This window comes from Brassica rapa, chromosome A06 (assembly GCF_000309985.2).
Source record: "Brassica rapa cultivar Chiifu-401-42 chromosome A06, CAAS_Brap_v3.01, whole genome shotgun sequence".
NCBI lineage: Eukaryota > Viridiplantae > Streptophyta > Magnoliopsida > Brassicales > Brassicaceae > Brassica > Brassica rapa.
The window spans coordinates 11,970,092-11,988,827 of NC_024800.2; the positions used below are offsets into that span (position 1 = coordinate 11,970,092).

The following is an 18,736-nucleotide window of genomic DNA, read 5'->3' on the forward strand; positions in this document are numbered from 1 at the left end:
TGGAAAAAACTCTTAAATCTCTAATTTCTTATAACTCTTAAATAATCGTTTTCTAATTATGGATTTCTTTCAAGACTCTCCTCGATATTATTTTTTTTTGTCAAACAAGTTAATCTGATTTCAATTTCAGTTTTTGGGCTTTATGGTTGGGAAACTTCAATTAAATTGATTCGTATTTGTTTTTTGTTTGGATTCATTAATTCAATGCCAATGGATTTATTAATTCAATAATATCCCTTGTTGTATTTCTTTTCGACAACTCGCTGTTATATTTCAAAACAATATAAAAAAACAGTTTGAAATTCAGTTAATCATTTAAAGTCTCCAACGGAATAGAAATCTGGAGTTTTGTCATCACACAAGTTCAATCGTGTATGAGATTTAAGGACTACAAATTTAACGAATCGGAGTTTTTTTATGTTCGAAAACGTCTCAGCATGTTTAACTTCGAGTAATGTTTAGTAAGCAGAATTAGAGGTTTGATCTAAATAAAATCTAGCTTAGTTAGCACAATAAAAATTCTTATGTTTTTGAATTAACAAACAAGATATACCTTTTTCCCAAATTGTGCTATTTCAATGTTCTAATAACCATTTTCTCATATTTCAACGTTGAGTAATGCCTAACGAACTCAAAAACCGAAATAAATTTGTCTATTTCTCCTATAAGCGTCTAACGCATCTGAGTTCATAAAGAGCAATCGACGAGTCGAAAAAACAGTGAAATACAACCCGATTAAACAAGAAGTCGTGAAGCTGCTGCATCAGTAAAAAAAGCCAAGAACTTGCCACCCACATTCTTTCTCCTTGCTTCTTCGTGATCCATGATTCCAGCAGATGTAGTCAGGACAATGTAACCAAACTGCACAAAGAACATGGGGTCAATCACTTGTCATATTACAAGATCAAGGAGTATGAGTCTTAAGACTCGATTAAACCCTTAACAGGAACAGCAAAATTGACCAAGCGAATTGATATAAACAGTTTATTCACGATGTGGGATCTTTCCTTCCGATTTGAAGTAATAAAGAGTACTTTCAAGAGGAGGCATAGAAAAGATACAGAATCGATTTACGCCCGCAACGGAACAAGAACAGCATGAGACTTGCTGCTCTGATCTCTCATAGGCATTAACTATATGCTAGTGGTAGTATTTTGAACACAAAAAAAATAGAGCGTAAAATGCAAACAATATTGTCTATAGACAAACAACGAACCTGACGGGAAGGAAGAAGACGAGCGGTCCAACCCTCAATCTCCTTGACACCAACATCAAAACGAGGACTGATAACACCACACTTGTTCAGCCTTCCATTAAGCTCAACGACGATCTTACGAGACCTGTGGTCATCAACATACTCAAACTCCCCAATGTAACCTACCAATCAAAAGAGTTGGAACAAAACATCATTACACATGAAACTATTATAGCAAGGTTAAAAAAGAAGCAAGGAAACTACCATACTGTGCTTTTGCATGACGATAATTAGGAACTTGATGATGACTTTGGAAGAAAGCCTGATCATAACCTGCCTCTTTCCCCTCTTCTCCGCATTGTACATGCTCTTCAGAGCGTCGTTTAGGACACTGATTCTCACCATTCTTCAAACTGCAAATCAGAAAGAGAGAGAAAAATTGAGCTTAGCAACGAATCTTTGTAAATGATATTGGCATTTCCGAATACAAACTTCATAAGATAAAGAACAAGTATTGGTCAAAAAAAAAGATAAAGAACAAGTAAACATCAATTCAAGCATTGTTACGAGAATTTGATCCAAAAGGCAATATATATCAAATCAAGAAAGTCGTTTTTGTTTATTTGAAATTTCTGACCTTGAGATTGAAGTAGCAGCCGCGCCGACGCCTCTCGTTAGTCTGGAAGTAGAGATAAAAAGAAGAGCTGGAAACTAGGGTTAGGGACATGATCCACTTGGCCTATACTACATATATATTCGGCCCATTGTAGTCCGTTATGGATATCTTTTTCTAACATTTCCCGTTAAGCCTCTCCGCAATCGAATAGTCAATATTAAAACATGGCAAACTTAAGAAACAAAAGATAAACAAAACAATCAAAACAAAACATGGCAACCACAAAAAAATTGACGAATGCAAGTACCTTGAAATCATTTGAAATGAAATCATTTCTGAGGGATACTAAAACTCCTAACATCATTTCATCTCTCTCACTCTCCCCTCCTCTCACAAACACTCGTACTCTCTCAAACTCACCCACACCAAAAATCCCAAAACTTTTTCAATTCTCACCCAAATCAACAAGTTCTTGTTTCTAAATCCAAGCTTTCGCCCCTGTAGTCTATTCCTCACCATCCATTCACCATTTCCTTTCATCCAAAGCAAAGTATTGAGTTTTTAAATTTAAATTCGTAGGTCCATGAACCCTAGAATTTGAAAATCGAAATATGGTCATTTTCTTGCTAGATTGTGGTGAAATAGACTAGGAAAAGTTTATCTATCAAGTTGGGTTGTTGAATTAATGGTGAAATTTAGTTTAACTTGCACTTTGGCAAAATTAGGGTTCAAGGATTTGGGGCTTTTCGAATTTGACCTTAATTGGGTGTGTTTGTGGGTGAACTAGATGTGTTAAGGTGTTACAAGATTGAGAAGTGTAATTATTGCTTTTCACTTGGTCTTTTAGTGCTAAATGTGTGAATTTGTTGCATTGAGTTGAACTTGAGCTTAAATTGCTAGTTCATTTGTTAAGTTCACTTTTGCAACGTTCATTTGTAAAGTCTTGCTCTTCTTAACTTCCATCAACTTATCCTTTTTCAAGTTTTAAATTTTTCAGGTGACAATGGTTAAGAAGACAAAGGGAAAGTTGGAAGCTGAGAGGCAAGAAGCTGAAAGAAAAGAGTCTGCACTAAAAGGGAAAGCTTTAACCTCCGAGCCAACTGGCTTAGGGACGCAGAGGATTGTTCGTCAGCAGACCTTGGCTGCAAGGAAATCGCAAGAACAAGAGAAGAGGGCAGGGAAAAGTGTAGCAGTCCCCACTCATGAGGAGAGTGAAACTGAGAGTGGTGATGAGCAGGCACCTACAAAGAAAGCCAAGATGTCCAAAGGGAAGGCGGTTGATGTTGATCGGGACAGGGCGAAAACTCTTTCTATGGAGGAGCTGTATGATCACTTGATGAATGGGGTCACTTGGACTCCAACCAGGTTCGCCGACTTTGATTTGTTGAAGGAGTTGGGTCTTGAGTCTGATATTGAGGCGATGGTAGGACATTTGAAAATGCCAAAACTCCTCACCATGGCTTACCCTCTCTACAAGGATGTCACTTGTCAGTTATTATCTTCCCTTGTGGTCACTTACCACGACATTGCGCATGTGAGGCAAGGATGGGGCAAAATCAGGTTCAAGGTCAATGGAAGAGAATACAACATGAACTTCAAGGACATTGGGAGAGTCATGGGGTTCCAAGACCTAGAAGACCACTCCCTTCCCAAGTGTGAGAACCTCCCCACCGAGCTTTGGAAGTTGATCACTGGAAACAAACACTCTAACGGTGACAAGAACTCACATATCCGACACCCGTCAGTACGCTACCTCCACATGATGCGCGTCCATGCATTCTACCCACAGAAGCAAGCTGGTAGTGTCACTGAGGAAGTCATGCGACTGCTCTGCCCGGCTATCCGCCCCTACGCTCCCCCTGGAGTGTTGCCCCTTCCCAACACCGACATCTATGCTACTTTTAGGATGGTCAGTTTCTTCGTGAGTCGTCTCCAGCACTACAGAGACTGGGCGTGGTACACCTCTGATTCGCGCCCAAAGGTTGGGATAGGCGGGATGATCACACCACTGCTCCAGTTTCTGAATGTTCCCTTGGGAAAGGACGCAGCAGGACCTAAGTTCATTGATGGCACCTACTTGAGGATTGCCACCTATTTCAGTGGGATGTATGGGAAGGACTACGTCTACCACAATTACTTGCAGGACAAGCCGGTCGAAGTGGTTCTTCCAAACCGGAACCTGACGAGCTTAGAGAGACCTGGAGCTATCAGCTTCAACATATCCCAGCAGGAGTTTCTTGGAGAACACGGGTCTCTCGATCCCATTGCTCCACCAAGGAAAAGGAGTGTTCCTACGCGACCTGACTCATCTGTTGCAGACACATCTGGGTCTATCTATGGACCTCCGCGCTACTACTTCAAGCCACATGACAGAGTTCTTCCGCCTGGGGCTCTTCGTGATGCTCATGACCACATTGGTCGCCTTCAGAGATGGAATAAGGCACAGGACAGGACGATAGAAAAGTTGAAGGATAAGTGCAAGGCGCTTAGCAAGACTGTGAAGAGGCAGGCAAAGACTTCAGCCAAGTTCATGAAGAAGGTCGCTGATGTCTTAACCAGGGAAGGAATAACTGGATGTAGCTCAGCAGACTTCGCTTTCGCGAACACATCAAACCCCCAGCCTCCACCTCCGCCTGATGCTCTTGGTTTTCCCCTCACTGCTACGCAGCATCAGCGTAAGTGGAGGAACCCACCCACTCAACCCTCCACCTCCGGAAACAAGTCCCCATCCCTCGCTTCTTCTGATAGTGAGGTCGAGATTGACGAAGTTGAGAGCCAACCATGGTATGGAGGCTACGGCTCAGCATCAGGCGGTTACTGCACCACCTTCCCACCTGACGACGACGATGATGGGGCATCTGCCCCCACTCACTATCCGTAGGAGGTACCTCTTTCTTTCCCTTGTATATACCATTTCATTTTTGCATATTAGTCTTCTTTTCGGTATCTCTCTCTTTCCTTCACAACACAGAGACTGTGTAACTCAAGTTTGGGGGAGGTACCAAGCATTTGATCATGTTTGCTTTGATGTTGTTTCATTGAGTCATGCATTTCATTGAGTCATATATAAAAAAAAACATTTAGTTTGCATCATTTGCATTTCTAGGAGAGTCTAGAGCATAAAGGTTGCATTCACTTGCATTGGGAACAATAATTTTAAATGTCTTGTAAAGAACACTACGTTGCACCTGAGTAGCTATGCACCTTTCAAAAAGAAAAGACTTGTATGTTTCGAGCCTTGAAAACTCTTCCTGAAACTTGTTGATTGCTGAAATTTAGTCTTTGAAGCTAACTACAACTTTATTTGAACTGTACGAACTTAATGCTTCTTGCTCATGGTCCCTTGTGTACTGAGTCATGGCTATACACACTTGAGTTGTCACATCCTTTATGCCAATCTTTTTTTGACAAACTTTAGTGGTTGACCACTCCCAAAATCATTCCCTCCTTTTAAGCTTTCATTGTTTGATGAGTGAGGCTTTTTTCGAAAAGTCTTACATGTGCATAATGTTGAGAGTATCGGGAACGACAATGCTTGATATTCATTCTTGCTAGATTGGGTACTTTATTGTCTAGCTATAGATGGGGGGTGAGTGTTGTGCTTATGATTTGGGAACAATGAAAAAGGAAAAGAAATGGCTCTTTGTGTTTAAGAGAATTGTCTTATTGGGATAAGTAGAGAGGCCTCTAGCTCAAGTTATGAAAAGTCTTGGCCCCCAGCCTAAAAAAAAAATGAAAAAAAAAAAAAATGAAAAAACAGAAAAGAAAAAAAAAGGGGCTAACAAAGTTGTTAGGAGCTAAGAAATGTTTTGAAATTGTGAAATATCCCTTGTAGATTTCAAAGAGAAAGAGCTGATGTTCTTAGGATCTTTTGGTGAGAGATGTGAGTTGGGTTTGACATTGGGGAATGATTGTGTAATTGTATGTTTGGGAAAATGGTAGAACAATGGAGATTGAGCATTGTATGCATGAGTTGATCTCTTTCTTAGATATATTATGTTCAATGTCAAGGCTACTTGTTTCGAGAATAAACCACCTTAAAGATCATATATTTTGAACATCTTGACTCACTTGAATAAAAGTAGCCTTGACATTAAACATAATATATCTAAGAAAGAGATCAACTCATGCATACAATGCTCAATCTCCATTGTTCTACCCTTTTCCCAAACATACAATTACACAATCATTTCCCAATGTCAAACCCAACTCACATCTCTCACCAAAAGATCCTAAGAACATCAGCTCTTTCTCTTTGAAATCTACAAGGGATATTTCACAATTTCAAAACATTTCTTAGCTCCTAACAACTTTGCTAGCCCCCTTTACTTTCTTTTCATTTTCTTTTCTGTTTTTTCTTTTTCTTTTTTTTTTCTTTTTCATTCTTCTTTTTAGGCTGGGGGCCAAAACTTTTCATAACTTGAGCTAGAGGCTTCTCTACTTATCCCAATAAGACAATTCTCTTAAACACAAAGAGCCATTTCTTTTCCTTTTTCATTGTTCCCAAATCATAAGCACAACACTCACCCCCCCCCCCCCCCCCACGTATAGCTAGACAATAAAGTGTCCAATCTAGCAAGAATGAAGATCAAGCATTGTCGTTCCTGATACTCTCAACATTATGCACATGTAAGACTTTCCGAAAAAGGCCTCACTCATCAAACAATGAAAGCTTAAAAGGAGGGAAGGGTTTTGGGAGTAGTCTACCACTAGAGTTTGTCAAAAAAAATCGGCATAAAAGATGTGACAATTCAAGTGTGTATAGCCATGACTCAGTACACAAGGGACCATGAGCAAGAAGAATTAAGTTTGTTCAATTCAAATAAGGTTGTAGTTGGCTTCAAAGACTAAGTTTCAGCAATCAACAAGTTTCAGGAAGAGTTTTCAAGGCTCGAAACATACAAGTCTTTTCTTTTTGAGAGGTGTATAGCTACTCAGGTGCAACGTAGTGTTCTTTACAAGGCATTTAAAATCATGGCTACCAATGCAAGTGAATGCAACCTATATGCTCTAGACTCTCCTAGAAATGCAAATGATGCAAACTAAATGGCTTTTTTTTAAATATATGACTCAATGAAATGCATGACTCAATGAAACAACATCGAAGCAAACATGATCAAATGCTTGGTACCTCCCCCAAACTTGAGTTACACAGTCTCTGTGTTGTCAAGGAAAGAGAGAGATACTGAAAAGAAGACTAATATGCAAAAATGAAATGGTATATACAAGGGAAAGAAAGAGGTACCTCCTACGGATAGTGAGTGGGGGCAGATGCCCCATCTTCGTCGTCGTCAGGTGGGAAGGTGGTGTAGTAACCGCCTGATGCTGAGCCGTAGCCTCCATACCATGGTTGGCTCTCAACTTCCGGAGGTGGAGGGTTGAGTGGGTGGGTTCCTCCACTTACGCTGAAGCTGCGTAGCAGTGAGGGGGAAACCAAGAGCATCAAGCGGAGGTGAAGGCTGGGGGTTTGATGTGTTCGCGAAAGCGAAGTCTGCTAAGCTACATCCAGCTATTCCTCCCCTGGTTAAGACATCAGCAACCTTCTTCATGAACTTGGCTGAAGTCTTTGCCTGCCTCTTCACAGTCTTGCTAAGCGCCTTGCACTTATCCTTCAACTTTTCTATCGTCCTGTCCTGTGCCTTGTTCCATCTCTGAAGGCGACCAATGTGGTCATGAGCATCACGAAGAGCCCCAGGCGGAAGAACTCTGTCATGTGGCTTGAAGTAGTAGCGCGGAGGTCCATAGATAGGCTCAGATGTGTCTGCAACAGGTGAGTCAGGTCGCGTAGGAACACTCCTTTTCCATGGTGGAGAAATGGGATCGAGAGACCCGTTTTCTCCAAGAAACTCCTCCTAGGATATGTTGAAGCTGATAGCTCCAGGTCTCTCTAAGCTCGCCAGGTTCTGGTTTGGAAGAACCACTTCGACCGGCTTGCCCTGCAAGTAATAGTGGTAGACGTAGTCCTTCCCATACATCCCACTGAAATAGGTGGCAATCCTCAAATAGGTGCCATCAATGAACTTAGGTCCTGCTGCGTCATTTCCCAAGGGAACATTCAGAAACTGGAGTAGTGGTGTGATCATCCCGCCTATCCCAACCTTTGGGCGCGAATCAGAGGTGTATCATGCCCAGTCTCTGTAGTGCTGGAGACGACTCACGAAGAAACTGACCATCCTAAAAGTAGCATAGATGTTGGTGTTGGGAAGGGGCAACACTCCAGGGAGAGCGTAGGGGCGGATAGCCGGGCAGAGCAGTCGCATGACTTCCTCAGTGACACTACCAGCTTGCTTCTGTGGGTAGAATGCATGGACGCGCATCATGTGGAGGTAGCGTACTGACGGGTGTCGGATATGTGAGTTCTTGTCAGCCCCGTTAGAGTGTTTGTTTCTAGTGTTCAACTTCCAAAGCTCGGTGGGGAGGTTCTCACACTTGGGAAGGGAGTGGTCTTCTAGGTCTTGGAACCCCATGACTCTCCCAATGTCCTTGAAGTTCATGTTGTATTCTCTTCCATTGACCTTGAACCTGATTTTGTCTCATCCTTGCCTCACATGTGCAGTCTCGTGGTTAGTGACCACAAGGGAAGATAAGAACTGACAAGTGACATCCTTGTAGAGAGGGTAAGCCATGGTGAGGAGTTTTGGCATCTTCAAATGTCCTAGCATCGCCTCAATATCAGACTCAAGACCCAACTCCTTCAGCAAATCAAGGTCGGCGAACCTGGTTGGAGTCCAAGTGACCCCATTCATCAAGTTATCATACAGCTCCTCTACAGAAGGAGTTTTCGCCCAGTCCCGATCAACAGCAACCGCCTTCCCTTTGGACATCTTGGCTTTCTTTGTAGGTGCCTGCTCATCACCACTCTCAGTTTCACTCTCCTCATGAGTGGGGACTGCTACACTTTTCCCTGCCCTCTTCTCTTGTTCTTGCGATTTCCTTGCAGCCAAGGTCTGCTGACAAACAATCCTCTGCGTCCCTAAGCCAGTTGGCTCGGAGGTTAAAGCTTTCCCTTTTAGTGCAGACTCTTTTCTTTCAGCTTCTTGCCTCTCAGCTTCCAACTTTCCCTTTGTCTTCTTAACCATTGTCACCAGAAAAATTCAAAACTTTAAAAGTGATAAGTAGATAGAAGTAAAGAAGAGCAAGACTTTGCAAATGAAAGTTGCAAAAGTGAACTTAACAAATGAACTAGCAATTTAAGCTCAAGTTCAACTCAATGCAAAAAATTCACACATTTAGCACTAAAAGACCAAGTGAAGAGCAAGAATTACACTTCTCAATCTTGTAACACCTTAACACATCTAGTTCACCCACAAACACACCCAATTAAGGTCAAATTCGAAAAGCCCCAAATCCATGAACCCTAATTTTGCCAAAGTGCAAATTGAACTCAATTTCACCACTAATTCAACAACCCAACTTGATAGATAAGCTTTCTCTAGTCTATTTCACCACAATCTAGCAAGAAAATGACCAAATTTCGATTTTCAAATTCTAGGGTTCATGGACCTACGAATTTGAATTTAAAAACACAATACCTTGCTTTAGATGAAAGGAAATGGTGAATGGGTGGTGAGGAATAGACTACAGGGGCGAAAGTTTAGATTTAGAAACAATAACTTGTTGATTTGGGTGAGAATTGAAAAAGTTTTGGGATTTTTGGTGGGGGCAAACCAACCGTAACATCGATTTGGGATTTATCCCTCTCAATCCCTTTCTCTGAAATCTTGTGTCCCAGCACAATCCCTTCCTTAACCATGAAGTGACACTTCACCCAATTCAGCACAAGGTTGGTGTCTTCACATCTTTGTAGGACCCTTCACAAGTTTGACAAACAAGCAGAAAACGAATATCCGTAGACAGAGAAATCATCAATAAACACCTTCATAACATCTTCAATCAGATCAGAGAAGATTGACATCATGCACCTCTGAAAAGTGGCTGGAGCATTACATAGACCAAATGGCATCCTTCGATATGCAAAGGTACCATAGGGACATGTGAATGTCGTTTTCTCTTGATCATTGGGATGTATGGGGATTTGGAAAAATCCTGAGTAACCATCAAGAAAGCAATATAATGGGTGATTTGCAAGTCTCTCAAGCATCTGATCAATAAATGGTAATGAGAAATGATCATTTCTAGATGCAGAGTTTAGTTTTCGGTAATCAATGCACATTCTATGACCTGTGATGGTTCTTGTTGGTATCAATTCATCCTTGTCATTTTTAATCACAGTGATACCACCTTTCTTTGGTACAACATGCACAGGAGATACCCATTTAGAATCTGAGATAGGGTAAATAACACCAGCATCTAAGAGTTTAAGAATCTCTTTCTTTACAACATCCTTCAGGTTAGAATTCAACCTTCTTTGATGCTCGATAGAAGTCATTGATTCATCCTCAAGATGTATCCTATGAATGCACAAAGAGGGTGATATTCATTTGATGTCATCCAGTGAGTAACCTATTGCTTTTCTAAATCTTTTAAGTGTTTTCAAAAGTTCAGATAGCTCAGTTTCAGTAAGTTCACTACTCACAATGAAAGGATAAGTTTCATTAGGACCAAGGAATGCATACCTTACACCATGGGGGAGAGGTTTAAGCTCCACTTTAGGTGCCTTAAGCTCACTTCAGTCATCTTGCTGGGTGTCCTCTTATTGAGTGACTGAGACTTCTTGGTGAACCATCTATGGAAGCTCCTCGTACTGATCCTTACTGACAAACCCCTGGTGTGAATCCAGCATCATCCCATAAGCAGTACTCTCCAGGTTCTCAATCACCTCAACCTCTCTCTCTATAGTCAAAGCATGCTGTAGAGGGTCCTCTAGTGACAACTTTTCAAGGAGTTCATCAGCAAGGGCGTCCATCTCTTCAATGTAGAACCCTTGAACTGTTGGCCTCCTCATTACCTCCTTGATGTCAAAGTGGAGAATGTGCCATTTACCCAAGTGGAGATCAATCTTGCCTTCTTTCACATTAACAATAGCTCATGCTGTGTCTAAGAAAGACCTTCCAAGGATTAAAGGATCTTGAGCTTCCTTACCCATCTCAAGCACCACAAAGTCTGTAGGGATCTCATAGTTTCCAACCATCACGGGGAGGTCCTCCAAGATACCCACAGGGTACTTCACTGAACGATCAGCCAATACCAGAGAAAGTCTACACTTCTTGTACTGAGTGAAACCAAGCTTCTTGGCAACAGATAGAGGCATCAAGCTGACACTAGCTCCCAAATCGCAGAGACATCTATCAAATACCATAGGTCCAAGAGCACAAGGTAATGTGAAGCATCCTGGATCTTCTAGCTTCTTTGGGACAACAAGCCTCTGGATGATGGCACTACACTCATGAGTGATAATCACCATGCCCTCCATCTCTTTCTTCTTTGCAGCTACAATATCTTTCAGGAACTTGTTGTATTGAGGAATCAGCATGAAAGCATCAATAATGGGCATTGTGACCTGGATTTCACTCATTTGCTTTTCAAATAGAACTTTGTACTTCTCTAGCAGCTGCCTCTTGAATCGACCTGGGAATGGAAGTTTAGATTCATAGGGAGGAGGAACAAAAGAACTTTCACTTGCTGGAGTAACAACTTCACCAACCTTAACTGTTTTCTTCTCTTCTCCAGCCTTTCCTTTTCCTTTGGCTTCCACTATCTTCTCCAAAATCTCGTTATTGATCTTCTCATCAACAATCACCACTTCATCATCTATGTTGATGGCAACCCCCTTATTTTACGTTTCTTTTAGAAAATTTGGAATCTAGTTATTACAACAAACACAACAAAATGAATCTTGTAAATCAACTATCTGAACACTTTAACTTTCATTTGCTTTGTATCAGCTCATATAGTAGGCTTATGGATGTTTTTTGTGCTTTTGCATCTCAATTCATTATATATAATAAATTGGTTATACTCTAACTTTGTTAATTTTTGGATAAAAGTGTTAGATGATAATTGAAAACAAACATGTTATTTGTAAATAATTTAACTGATAAGAGTATTCTATAATATATTTGTTTATACTCTCTTGTTTTTCTACAATTCTTTTACCGTTTCTTTTTAGATTGAATGTTTCAATTTAATACACTAGTGTATATTATTTACAAAAGGACATTTGTATAAACTTTTTTATAACTGCCTAACATATTCTGAAATGACATTTACAACATAAAAACTACATAATATATTTTAAATCTGCGGGTTCGTCGCAAAATCGCTTAGCTAAGCGGGGCCGGCTTAAACATATATATACAAACTGGTACCTGCACAGCTCATAGAAAAATCGAACCCGCTGCGAATTGGGCTATTTGGACGTGGATCGGTCCATATGACATCTCTAATCCAACGATATGATTCATGTGTTCATAATAAAAAAGATAAAAAAAACAACCTACTATGTACTTTAGTTTCTATAGAGGCCCAAATCAAACTTGGTTTGGGCTAGTTTTGTTAAGAACAAAACAATTAGTGAACCAATCATCTGTTCAATCATCCATTAGAGAGTCATGTTGTAATTAATCAACGACAATATCATTTTTAAAGATTTTATTGAGCAATCATTCTTTTTAAGATTATGATTGGATTCGTTGTTTTGACCGGTGGTTGCGCTGACCCATATTTGTTGTATTTCCGCCATATGTTATTACCATTATGTGTTTATTAATGAACATTTATTAGTATAATCTCATAAGTTTAAATTATTTTATTATTTATTTTTGTTACCAAGACTTATTCTATTTTTTTTGAAAATAAATAATCTTACTCAGAAAATATAAATATAATCAGCTGTAAGTAATCATTTGAGATAATATTTTACCTCAGAAAAAATTGACTTAAAAATTAGCTGTATTTTTACTTTTTTTTTTTTGATCAAATCTGTATTTTTACTTAACCATCATTTATGAAATGTAAGCAAATGAAATACGTTTCTATATATAAAAAATGGAAGAATATATTCTGGATAGCTTACAAATAACGCGGAGACGAAACAGTGAAGAAACAAAAAAAACACAAGTCATATCGTGTTTCGCCGACCGGAGAAAAATATCTTTCTTCCGCTTCTTTATTTTCAACAAGAGTTATCGTTGGAATCGGTTAGCCATGGTGAGCTCTCGAAGTTCCTCTTTTTACTGTTTTAAAGCTGTTCGTTATGATATCGATTTTGCTTGTGGAATTGAGTCTGAATCCGTTTTGGTTGGATAGTATCTCTTTTTGATAGCTCTCCTCTCTCGCTCGTTAGATCTGTAGATGAATTGTGTCCGTGTCCGATCTTGAAGATAGTTCGTCTCTTGTGTGATCGAATTTATTGAAATCCGACCAAGAACTCGTATCCTTGTTCTGTCTGAAATCAGGAGGAAACTGTAATTGTTCACTTGAAGTTCATATATAAGTTGAATTTTTTACGAGTTTTCAAACTCGTCTTTTCAAGTCAGAACGTCTCCTGATGAGTCTCAGTTGAAGTTCTATATATTGACGGGTTTGTGGCTGCTATAAATCTCTTTCGAAATTGCGACCGTGGAAGCTTGTTAGCTTCTCTTACATGTGATGTTAGCAATGCTAGAGATGATCGTATAACCCAAATTCGTGTCCTAAGTTATTTCTCAAAAATTGGCTGTTCTTTTTTTTTTTTGAAGAGATGTGCATCTTCCTTTTTATGTGTGTGTACTATTGACATTAATATTGATAACAGGCTAACGCGGCATCAGGAATGGCTGTGCATGATGATTGCAAGCTCAAATTTTTGGAACTGAAAGCCAAAAGAACATTCCGTACCATAGTCTACAAGATTGAGGACAAGCAAGTGATTGTGGAGAAACTCGGTGAGCCTGAACAATCGTACGATGACTTTGCAGCAAGTCTTCCGGAGAACGAATGCCGTTATGCCATTTATGACTTCGACTTTGTCACTGAGGAGAACTGCCAGAAGAGCAAGATTTTCTTCATCGCATGGTAAACAGTTTTAATTAATTAATTACTATCTGGTTTTGCTAATTAAGAACTCATGTGTCTGGTTTGCTAATATCATATGATCATCACAAATAATGCGTGTTTGTGGTAAGGTCTCCTGACACTGCCAAAGTGAGAGATAAGATGATTTACGCAAGCTCTAAGGATAGGTTCAAGAGAGAACTGGATGGGATTCAAGTGGAGCTTCAAGCAACCGATCCAACCGAGATGGGTCTTGATGTTTTCAAGAGCCGCACCAACTAAAGCCTAAACACCCCCCCTGTGAACCGGGGGGACTTGAATAAATTTGTTTCTGGAGTGATTTTATGTGTCTGTTAACTGTTTCCTCTGACGGTTATGAAACTTTTAACATCTTCATTCGGTTTGGGTATTGTTATTGTCTTTCGTGTCTTGATGATGTGTTTTCATCATCTATGAACTTGTGAGATTGTGCTGCCTTGCCTTGTGGTGGTTGGCAATCTTTTGTGTCAGTTTACTATCTTTTTTTTTTGACATGTGTCAGTTTACTATCTATGTACAATACTTTGAAAAAAACAGATTGGAGTTTATTGATTTGATGTATGCTATAACGTAAAAGCTTTTTGCAGCTTCCGTACCCCATGATTTTCTTACAGCTTCAATCAACCTTTTTAGATTCTTGATAAACTGCATAGATCACATCAGGTTCGATGATGGGGCTCTTTGCTGCCATGAATGCATCAACATACTACTTCATTTATGTCTTTTTACCCTCAAAATACATGAAATCGCCTGGACGGGCTCGAAACCAAGCCACTTTCGATCATAAAGGAAATAGGCCTAACAAAGGCCATTAGGAATTGATTTTTTTTTCTTTCAAGCGGCGCTTAAACCGACGCCGAAAATGGACACGTCAGCAATTAGCATAGAGATTACATATATTATTATGTGCCGTTGATTAAATAAACAATCAACGGTAAAGATCGTTTTATTTATCGATCCTCGTCGATATCTTAACAACCAATCATATCAATGATTCGATCTATTATAAAAGCTAAACGAGAGATAGGTTTATTGCATTCTCAGATCTGTACTTGTTCTTCTTTAACCCAGAAAGAAAGTCAAAGCAATGGCTCCAAAAGCAGCAGAGAAGAAGCCCGTAGAGGAGAAAGCTCCGGCGGAGAAGAAACCGAAGGCCGGGAAGAAGCTGCCCAAGGAAGCAGGTGCAGGCGTTGACATGAAGAAGAAGAAGAAATCGAAGAAGAGCGTGGAGACGTATAAGATTTACATCTTCAAGGTTCTGAAGCAGGTTCATCCAGATGTCGGAATCTCTAGTAAAGCCATGGGGATCATGAACAGTTTCATCAATGATATCTTCGAGAAGCTCGCTCAGGAATCGTCTAAACTCGCGAGGTACAACAAGAAGCCGACAATCACCTCGAGGGAGATTCAGACTGCTGTTAGGCTCGTTCTTCCAGGAGAGCTCGCCAAACACGCCGTCTCCGAAGGCACCAAGGCCGTCACTAAATTCACCAGCTCTTGAACATCCAATCTAAATTAAGTTTCAGTTTCATTTCAATCTCAGTTGTAATTAGTTCTATGAATCTGTTTGGAATCTAAAATGTTTGCGTTTTCGCACAATGCATGAAATTCGTATTTGAGTTCTTCAGATTAATTATTGCTTTACCGAGAAATTTAGATTAAATCATTTCTCCAGAAACTAAAAAAATAAAGAAAACTTTTCTATAAAAGGAATGGCTTCGCCCGGGTTCGAACCGGAGACCTTCAGTGTGTTAGACTGACGTGATAACCAACTACACCACGAAACCGTTTTGTTAAAGATGTGTTACACAAAAGAAAAAGTATTTAGTTGAATCTGGCTCTCGTCCTCCTCTACTTCTGATGCCTGCGAATATACACCAAAAGCAATTTAAAATAACATAAAGAACTTTTGATTCTTCTCAAAAGAGTCTAGCTAGTTTCCCTGGTTTTAGTATCTAGATGTCCTTAATTATGCTACATTTTACTTGAGAGAGCCAAATTAATGTTTTGATTCCACGTTCAGAATTGATTCGTTAGCTGTTCTATATAACCCGAGTTTGATCACAACACTGATCTCTTGCCCATTTTTCTTGATAGTTGATTACCTTAATCGTTTCTTAACAAAATAGAACAAAATAGTTCTCATCGAGAAGACAGAATCAGAAAAGAAACAAGATAGTTCACAGTTAAAGTCACTGATTCTAAAATTTATGTGACCAGTTTTGTTTCTTAACGAGAAAACGCAGATTTCAAGCAGTCTTAAATGACTAGGAGTAGTAATGTTTGAGCGCCGGGCTAAAGGACTACGAACCTGTGTGAGCTGCTCAGAGTAAACAACTCCTAAGCTACTTCTGATGATACTCATACGCACGACCAGCCAACTTCTGCTCTAGTGTCCAGTCTTAGCAGTTTTTAAGTGTGTAAAAGATACTTAGCAGGGAATGACAAGCAATACCATGAATCACCATCATTCATGCTTAGATTCAAAGATTTGAGAGCAGATTGTCTAACTCACTCACATGGTATATGTGGTGCTATAACGGCCAGATCTCTCTCTCTCTCTCTCTCTCACCACAAACAGGCTTTGATGTGGGACGGAGACATCAAATTGAGCACGAAGTAGGTTGAGCAAGAGGGAGATAGAGATACAAGTTCGGAGCTCAATATCAGAGAATCATAAAACAATGTAACAGATAGTGATATAGTCAAATGTGAATTTCATATATTTTGATGATACAAAACCATAAAGAGAAGCTGAAATGACTAAAGATAGAATCACATCTGAGATTTGATTTAACGAAAACAATTTTAAAAACCCTAGCCGCCGAATCCATAGAGAGTCCTCCCTTGCCTCTTGAGAGCATACACCACATCCATGGCCGTCACCGTCTTCCGCCGCGCGTGCTCGGTGTAGGTGACGGCGTCACGGATAACGTTCTCCAAAAAGATCTTGAGGACGCCACGAGTCTCCTCGTAGATCAGACCGCTGATACGCTTCACGCCTCCTCTACGAGCCAAACGACGAATCGCAGGCTTGGTGATTCCTTGGATGTTGTCTCTGAGAACCTTCCTGTGACGCTTGGCTCCTCCTTTCCCCAAACCCTTGCCTCCCTTTCCACGACCCGACATTTTTCAACAACGCTAAATCTCAGATTTTCTCAAAGATCTTTTGTTTTGGTTTTGTGTATTAATGAGGAGAGCAATGGGGGCTGTATTATATAGTCGTAATGTAATCGCATGTGTTTATTATATCTCAATCCGGATGAATATTAATGATTATGTATTGGCCGTTGATTAAGTATTAATCAAACGGTCCTTACAGTCGATCCGCGTGATACACGAATCTCTTCAAAATGTTCTCCAAATTATAGCGGGAATATATTTTACGTTCTCTTCTTGCGTGTCTCTTTTCCCTCCTTTTCTTTCTGAAACTAGATTTTTTAACCGCGCGTAGCGCGGATAAGATATTATATGTATTTCTTAATTCTAAAAAAATAATGTATAATATTGTATTACATTATTTAAATAATATAAAATAAGACTACATAACATAAATATATTTTTTAAATTTTATTTGTGAAAATCATTATGTTGTTTGATTGTTATACGTGATTCACATATTTGTATAGTTATTTGTGATAGATGAATAACTATATTTTTATTATCAGTAAATAATATATATTTATTATATAATATAAAAAAATAAAATTATTTACTTTTAAAACAAACTTGTCTCATGTTGGGAACTAGGTGTAGACATATCATATTCGAATGAGACATTTTTATAGTTATCAATCTTCTTAACAGTCAAGAAATAAATCTGAATATCAAAACAATATCTCATACGATCTCTTTGTGGAATAACTGCTCTGAAAATTTGAATTTTGGCATAAAAAAAACACTGGAAATTGATGTCCAGATGTGTTATCTAAGTTAGCTTTACAAAATACTATTCATAGTTCATATATCATTTATGTCCATCCTATTTTTTTGTCCATCCTTTCTTAAACATCTTGAAATAATTGATGCTAATTAATAATAAACTTTTGGCTGGCAAAAAAAAATCAAATTTGTCTAATTATCGCTTAATTTGTCTAACTGATATATATATGTATTTCTCAATTCTAAAAATAATGTATGATATTGTATTACATTATTTAAAGAAAATAAAATAAGACTACCTAACATAAATATGTTTTTTAAATTTTCTTTATGGAAATCATTATGCTGTTTGATTGTTGTACTTGATTCACATATTTGCATAGATATTTGTGATAGATGAATAACTATATTTTTATTATAAGTAAATAATATATATTTATTATATAATATAAGAAAAATGAAATTATTTACTTTTTAAACAAAGTTGCCTCATGTTGGGGATTCGGTTATAGACATATAATATTCGAAGAAGACATTTTCACAGTTATCAATCTTCTTAACAATCAAGAAACAAACGTGAATATCAAAACAATATCTCATACTATATTTTTATGGAATAACTGCTCTGAAGAAATTGAATTTAGGCATAAAAAAAGACTGGAAATGATGTGCAGATGTGTTATCTAAGTCAGCTTTACAAAGCACTACTATTCATAGTTCATATATCATTTAAGTCCATCCTTTTTTAAACATCTTGAAATAACTGATGCTAATTAATAATAAACTTTTGGCTCGCAAAAAAAATTTAAATTTGTCTAATTATCGCTTAAATATTTTATTAATATTGTCTAAGAATCTTTCAATTGATATCATAGTTTAATTTTTATTGATTTTTTTGTTAATTTTAGAATTTTTTGTATTGAAGATTTTTTTCCATATTAAGTTTATATTTCTTTCACATAATATATATATATATGTATATATATATATATGTCATAAAAATTACCATCAAATCAGTTTTGCTTATTTATTATTTTGTTTTTAATGAAAATACACTTTTTAAATAATTT

At 38.5% G+C, this 18,736-nt stretch overlaps 5 protein-coding genes and 1 non-coding gene across 6 annotated transcripts in view; 2 read left to right on the forward strand and 4 right to left on the reverse strand.

Moving 5' to 3' along the window:
* The window catches only part of LOC103873306, a 728,778-nt gene that overhangs the window by 201,539 nt on the left and 508,503 nt on the right, over window positions 1-18,736 (reverse strand). The gene's annotated exons all lie outside the window — the stretch shown is intronic.
* On the reverse strand, window positions 629-1,964 carry LOC103873393 (40S ribosomal protein S15a-1-like). Its single transcript, XM_018659471.2, has 4 exons — window positions 1,833-1,964; window positions 1,465-1,608; window positions 1,217-1,377; window positions 629-861 (listed from the first exon to the last, which is right to left on the reverse strand). Exons 2-4 carry the CDS (start codon window positions 1,598-1,600, stop codon window positions 736-738), a joined length of 423 nt encoding a protein of 140 aa, XP_018514987.2. The 5' UTR covers window positions 1,601-1,608; window positions 1,833-1,964; the 3' UTR covers window positions 629-735.
* LOC103873394 (actin-depolymerizing factor 2) lies at window positions 12,713-14,370 on the forward strand. Its single transcript, XM_009151800.2, has 3 exons — window positions 12,713-12,920; window positions 13,507-13,766; window positions 13,877-14,370. The coding sequence occupies exons 1-3, from the start codon at window positions 12,759-12,761 to the stop codon at window positions 14,025-14,027; spliced, it is 573 nt and encodes a 190-aa protein (XP_009150048.2). The 5' UTR covers window positions 12,713-12,758; the 3' UTR covers window positions 14,028-14,370.
* On the forward strand, window positions 14,795-15,417 carry LOC103873395 (histone H2B.7). The gene has a single exon (XM_009151801.3). The coding sequence runs from the start codon at window positions 14,872-14,874 to the stop codon at window positions 15,283-15,285; it is 414 nt and encodes a 137-aa protein (XP_009150049.1). The 5' UTR covers window positions 14,795-14,871; the 3' UTR covers window positions 15,286-15,417.
* Window positions 15,498-15,571, reverse strand: TRNAV-AAC. Its single transcript has one exon. It is a non-coding gene; the product is annotated as a tRNA-Val (tRNA).
* LOC103873396 (histone H4) lies at window positions 16,477-17,015 on the reverse strand. The gene has a single exon (XM_009151802.3). It carries the CDS (start codon window positions 16,911-16,913, stop codon window positions 16,602-16,604), a length of 312 nt encoding a protein of 103 aa, XP_009150050.2. The 5' UTR covers window positions 16,914-17,015; the 3' UTR covers window positions 16,477-16,601.

Bases quoted from the DNA above. Each gene is read 5' to 3' on its own strand.
- LOC103873393 (XM_018659471.2), bottom strand. From the start codon at position 1,600: ATGGTGAGAATCAGTGTCCTAAACGACGCTCTGAAGAGCATGTACAAT. The intron at 1,378-1,464 runs GTATGGTAGTTT...TTTGATTGGTAG, and splicing joins TATCGTCATGCAAAAGCACA to GTTACATTGGGGAGTTTGAG. The intron at 862-1,216 runs GTTCGTTGTTTG...TTCTTTGTGCAG, and splicing joins GTCTTCTTCCTTCCCGTCAG to TTTGGTTACATTGTCCTGAC.
- LOC103873394 (XM_009151800.2), top strand. From the start codon at position 12,759: ATGGAAGAATATATTCTGGATAGCTTACAAATAACGCGGAGACGAAAC. The intron at 12,921-13,506 runs GTGAGCTCTCGA...TATTGATAACAG, and splicing joins GTTGGAATCGGTTAGCCATG to GCTAACGCGGCATCAGGAAT. The intron at 13,767-13,876 runs GTAAACAGTTTT...GTTTGTGGTAAG, and splicing joins AAGATTTTCTTCATCGCATG to GTCTCCTGACACTGCCAAAG.
- LOC103873395 (XM_009151801.3), top strand. From the start codon at position 14,872: ATGGCTCCAAAAGCAGCAGAGAAGAAGCCCGTAGAGGAGAAAGCTCCG.
- LOC103873396 (XM_009151802.3), bottom strand. From the start codon at position 16,913: ATGTCGGGTCGTGGAAAGGGAGGCAAGGGTTTGGGGAAAGGAGGAGCC.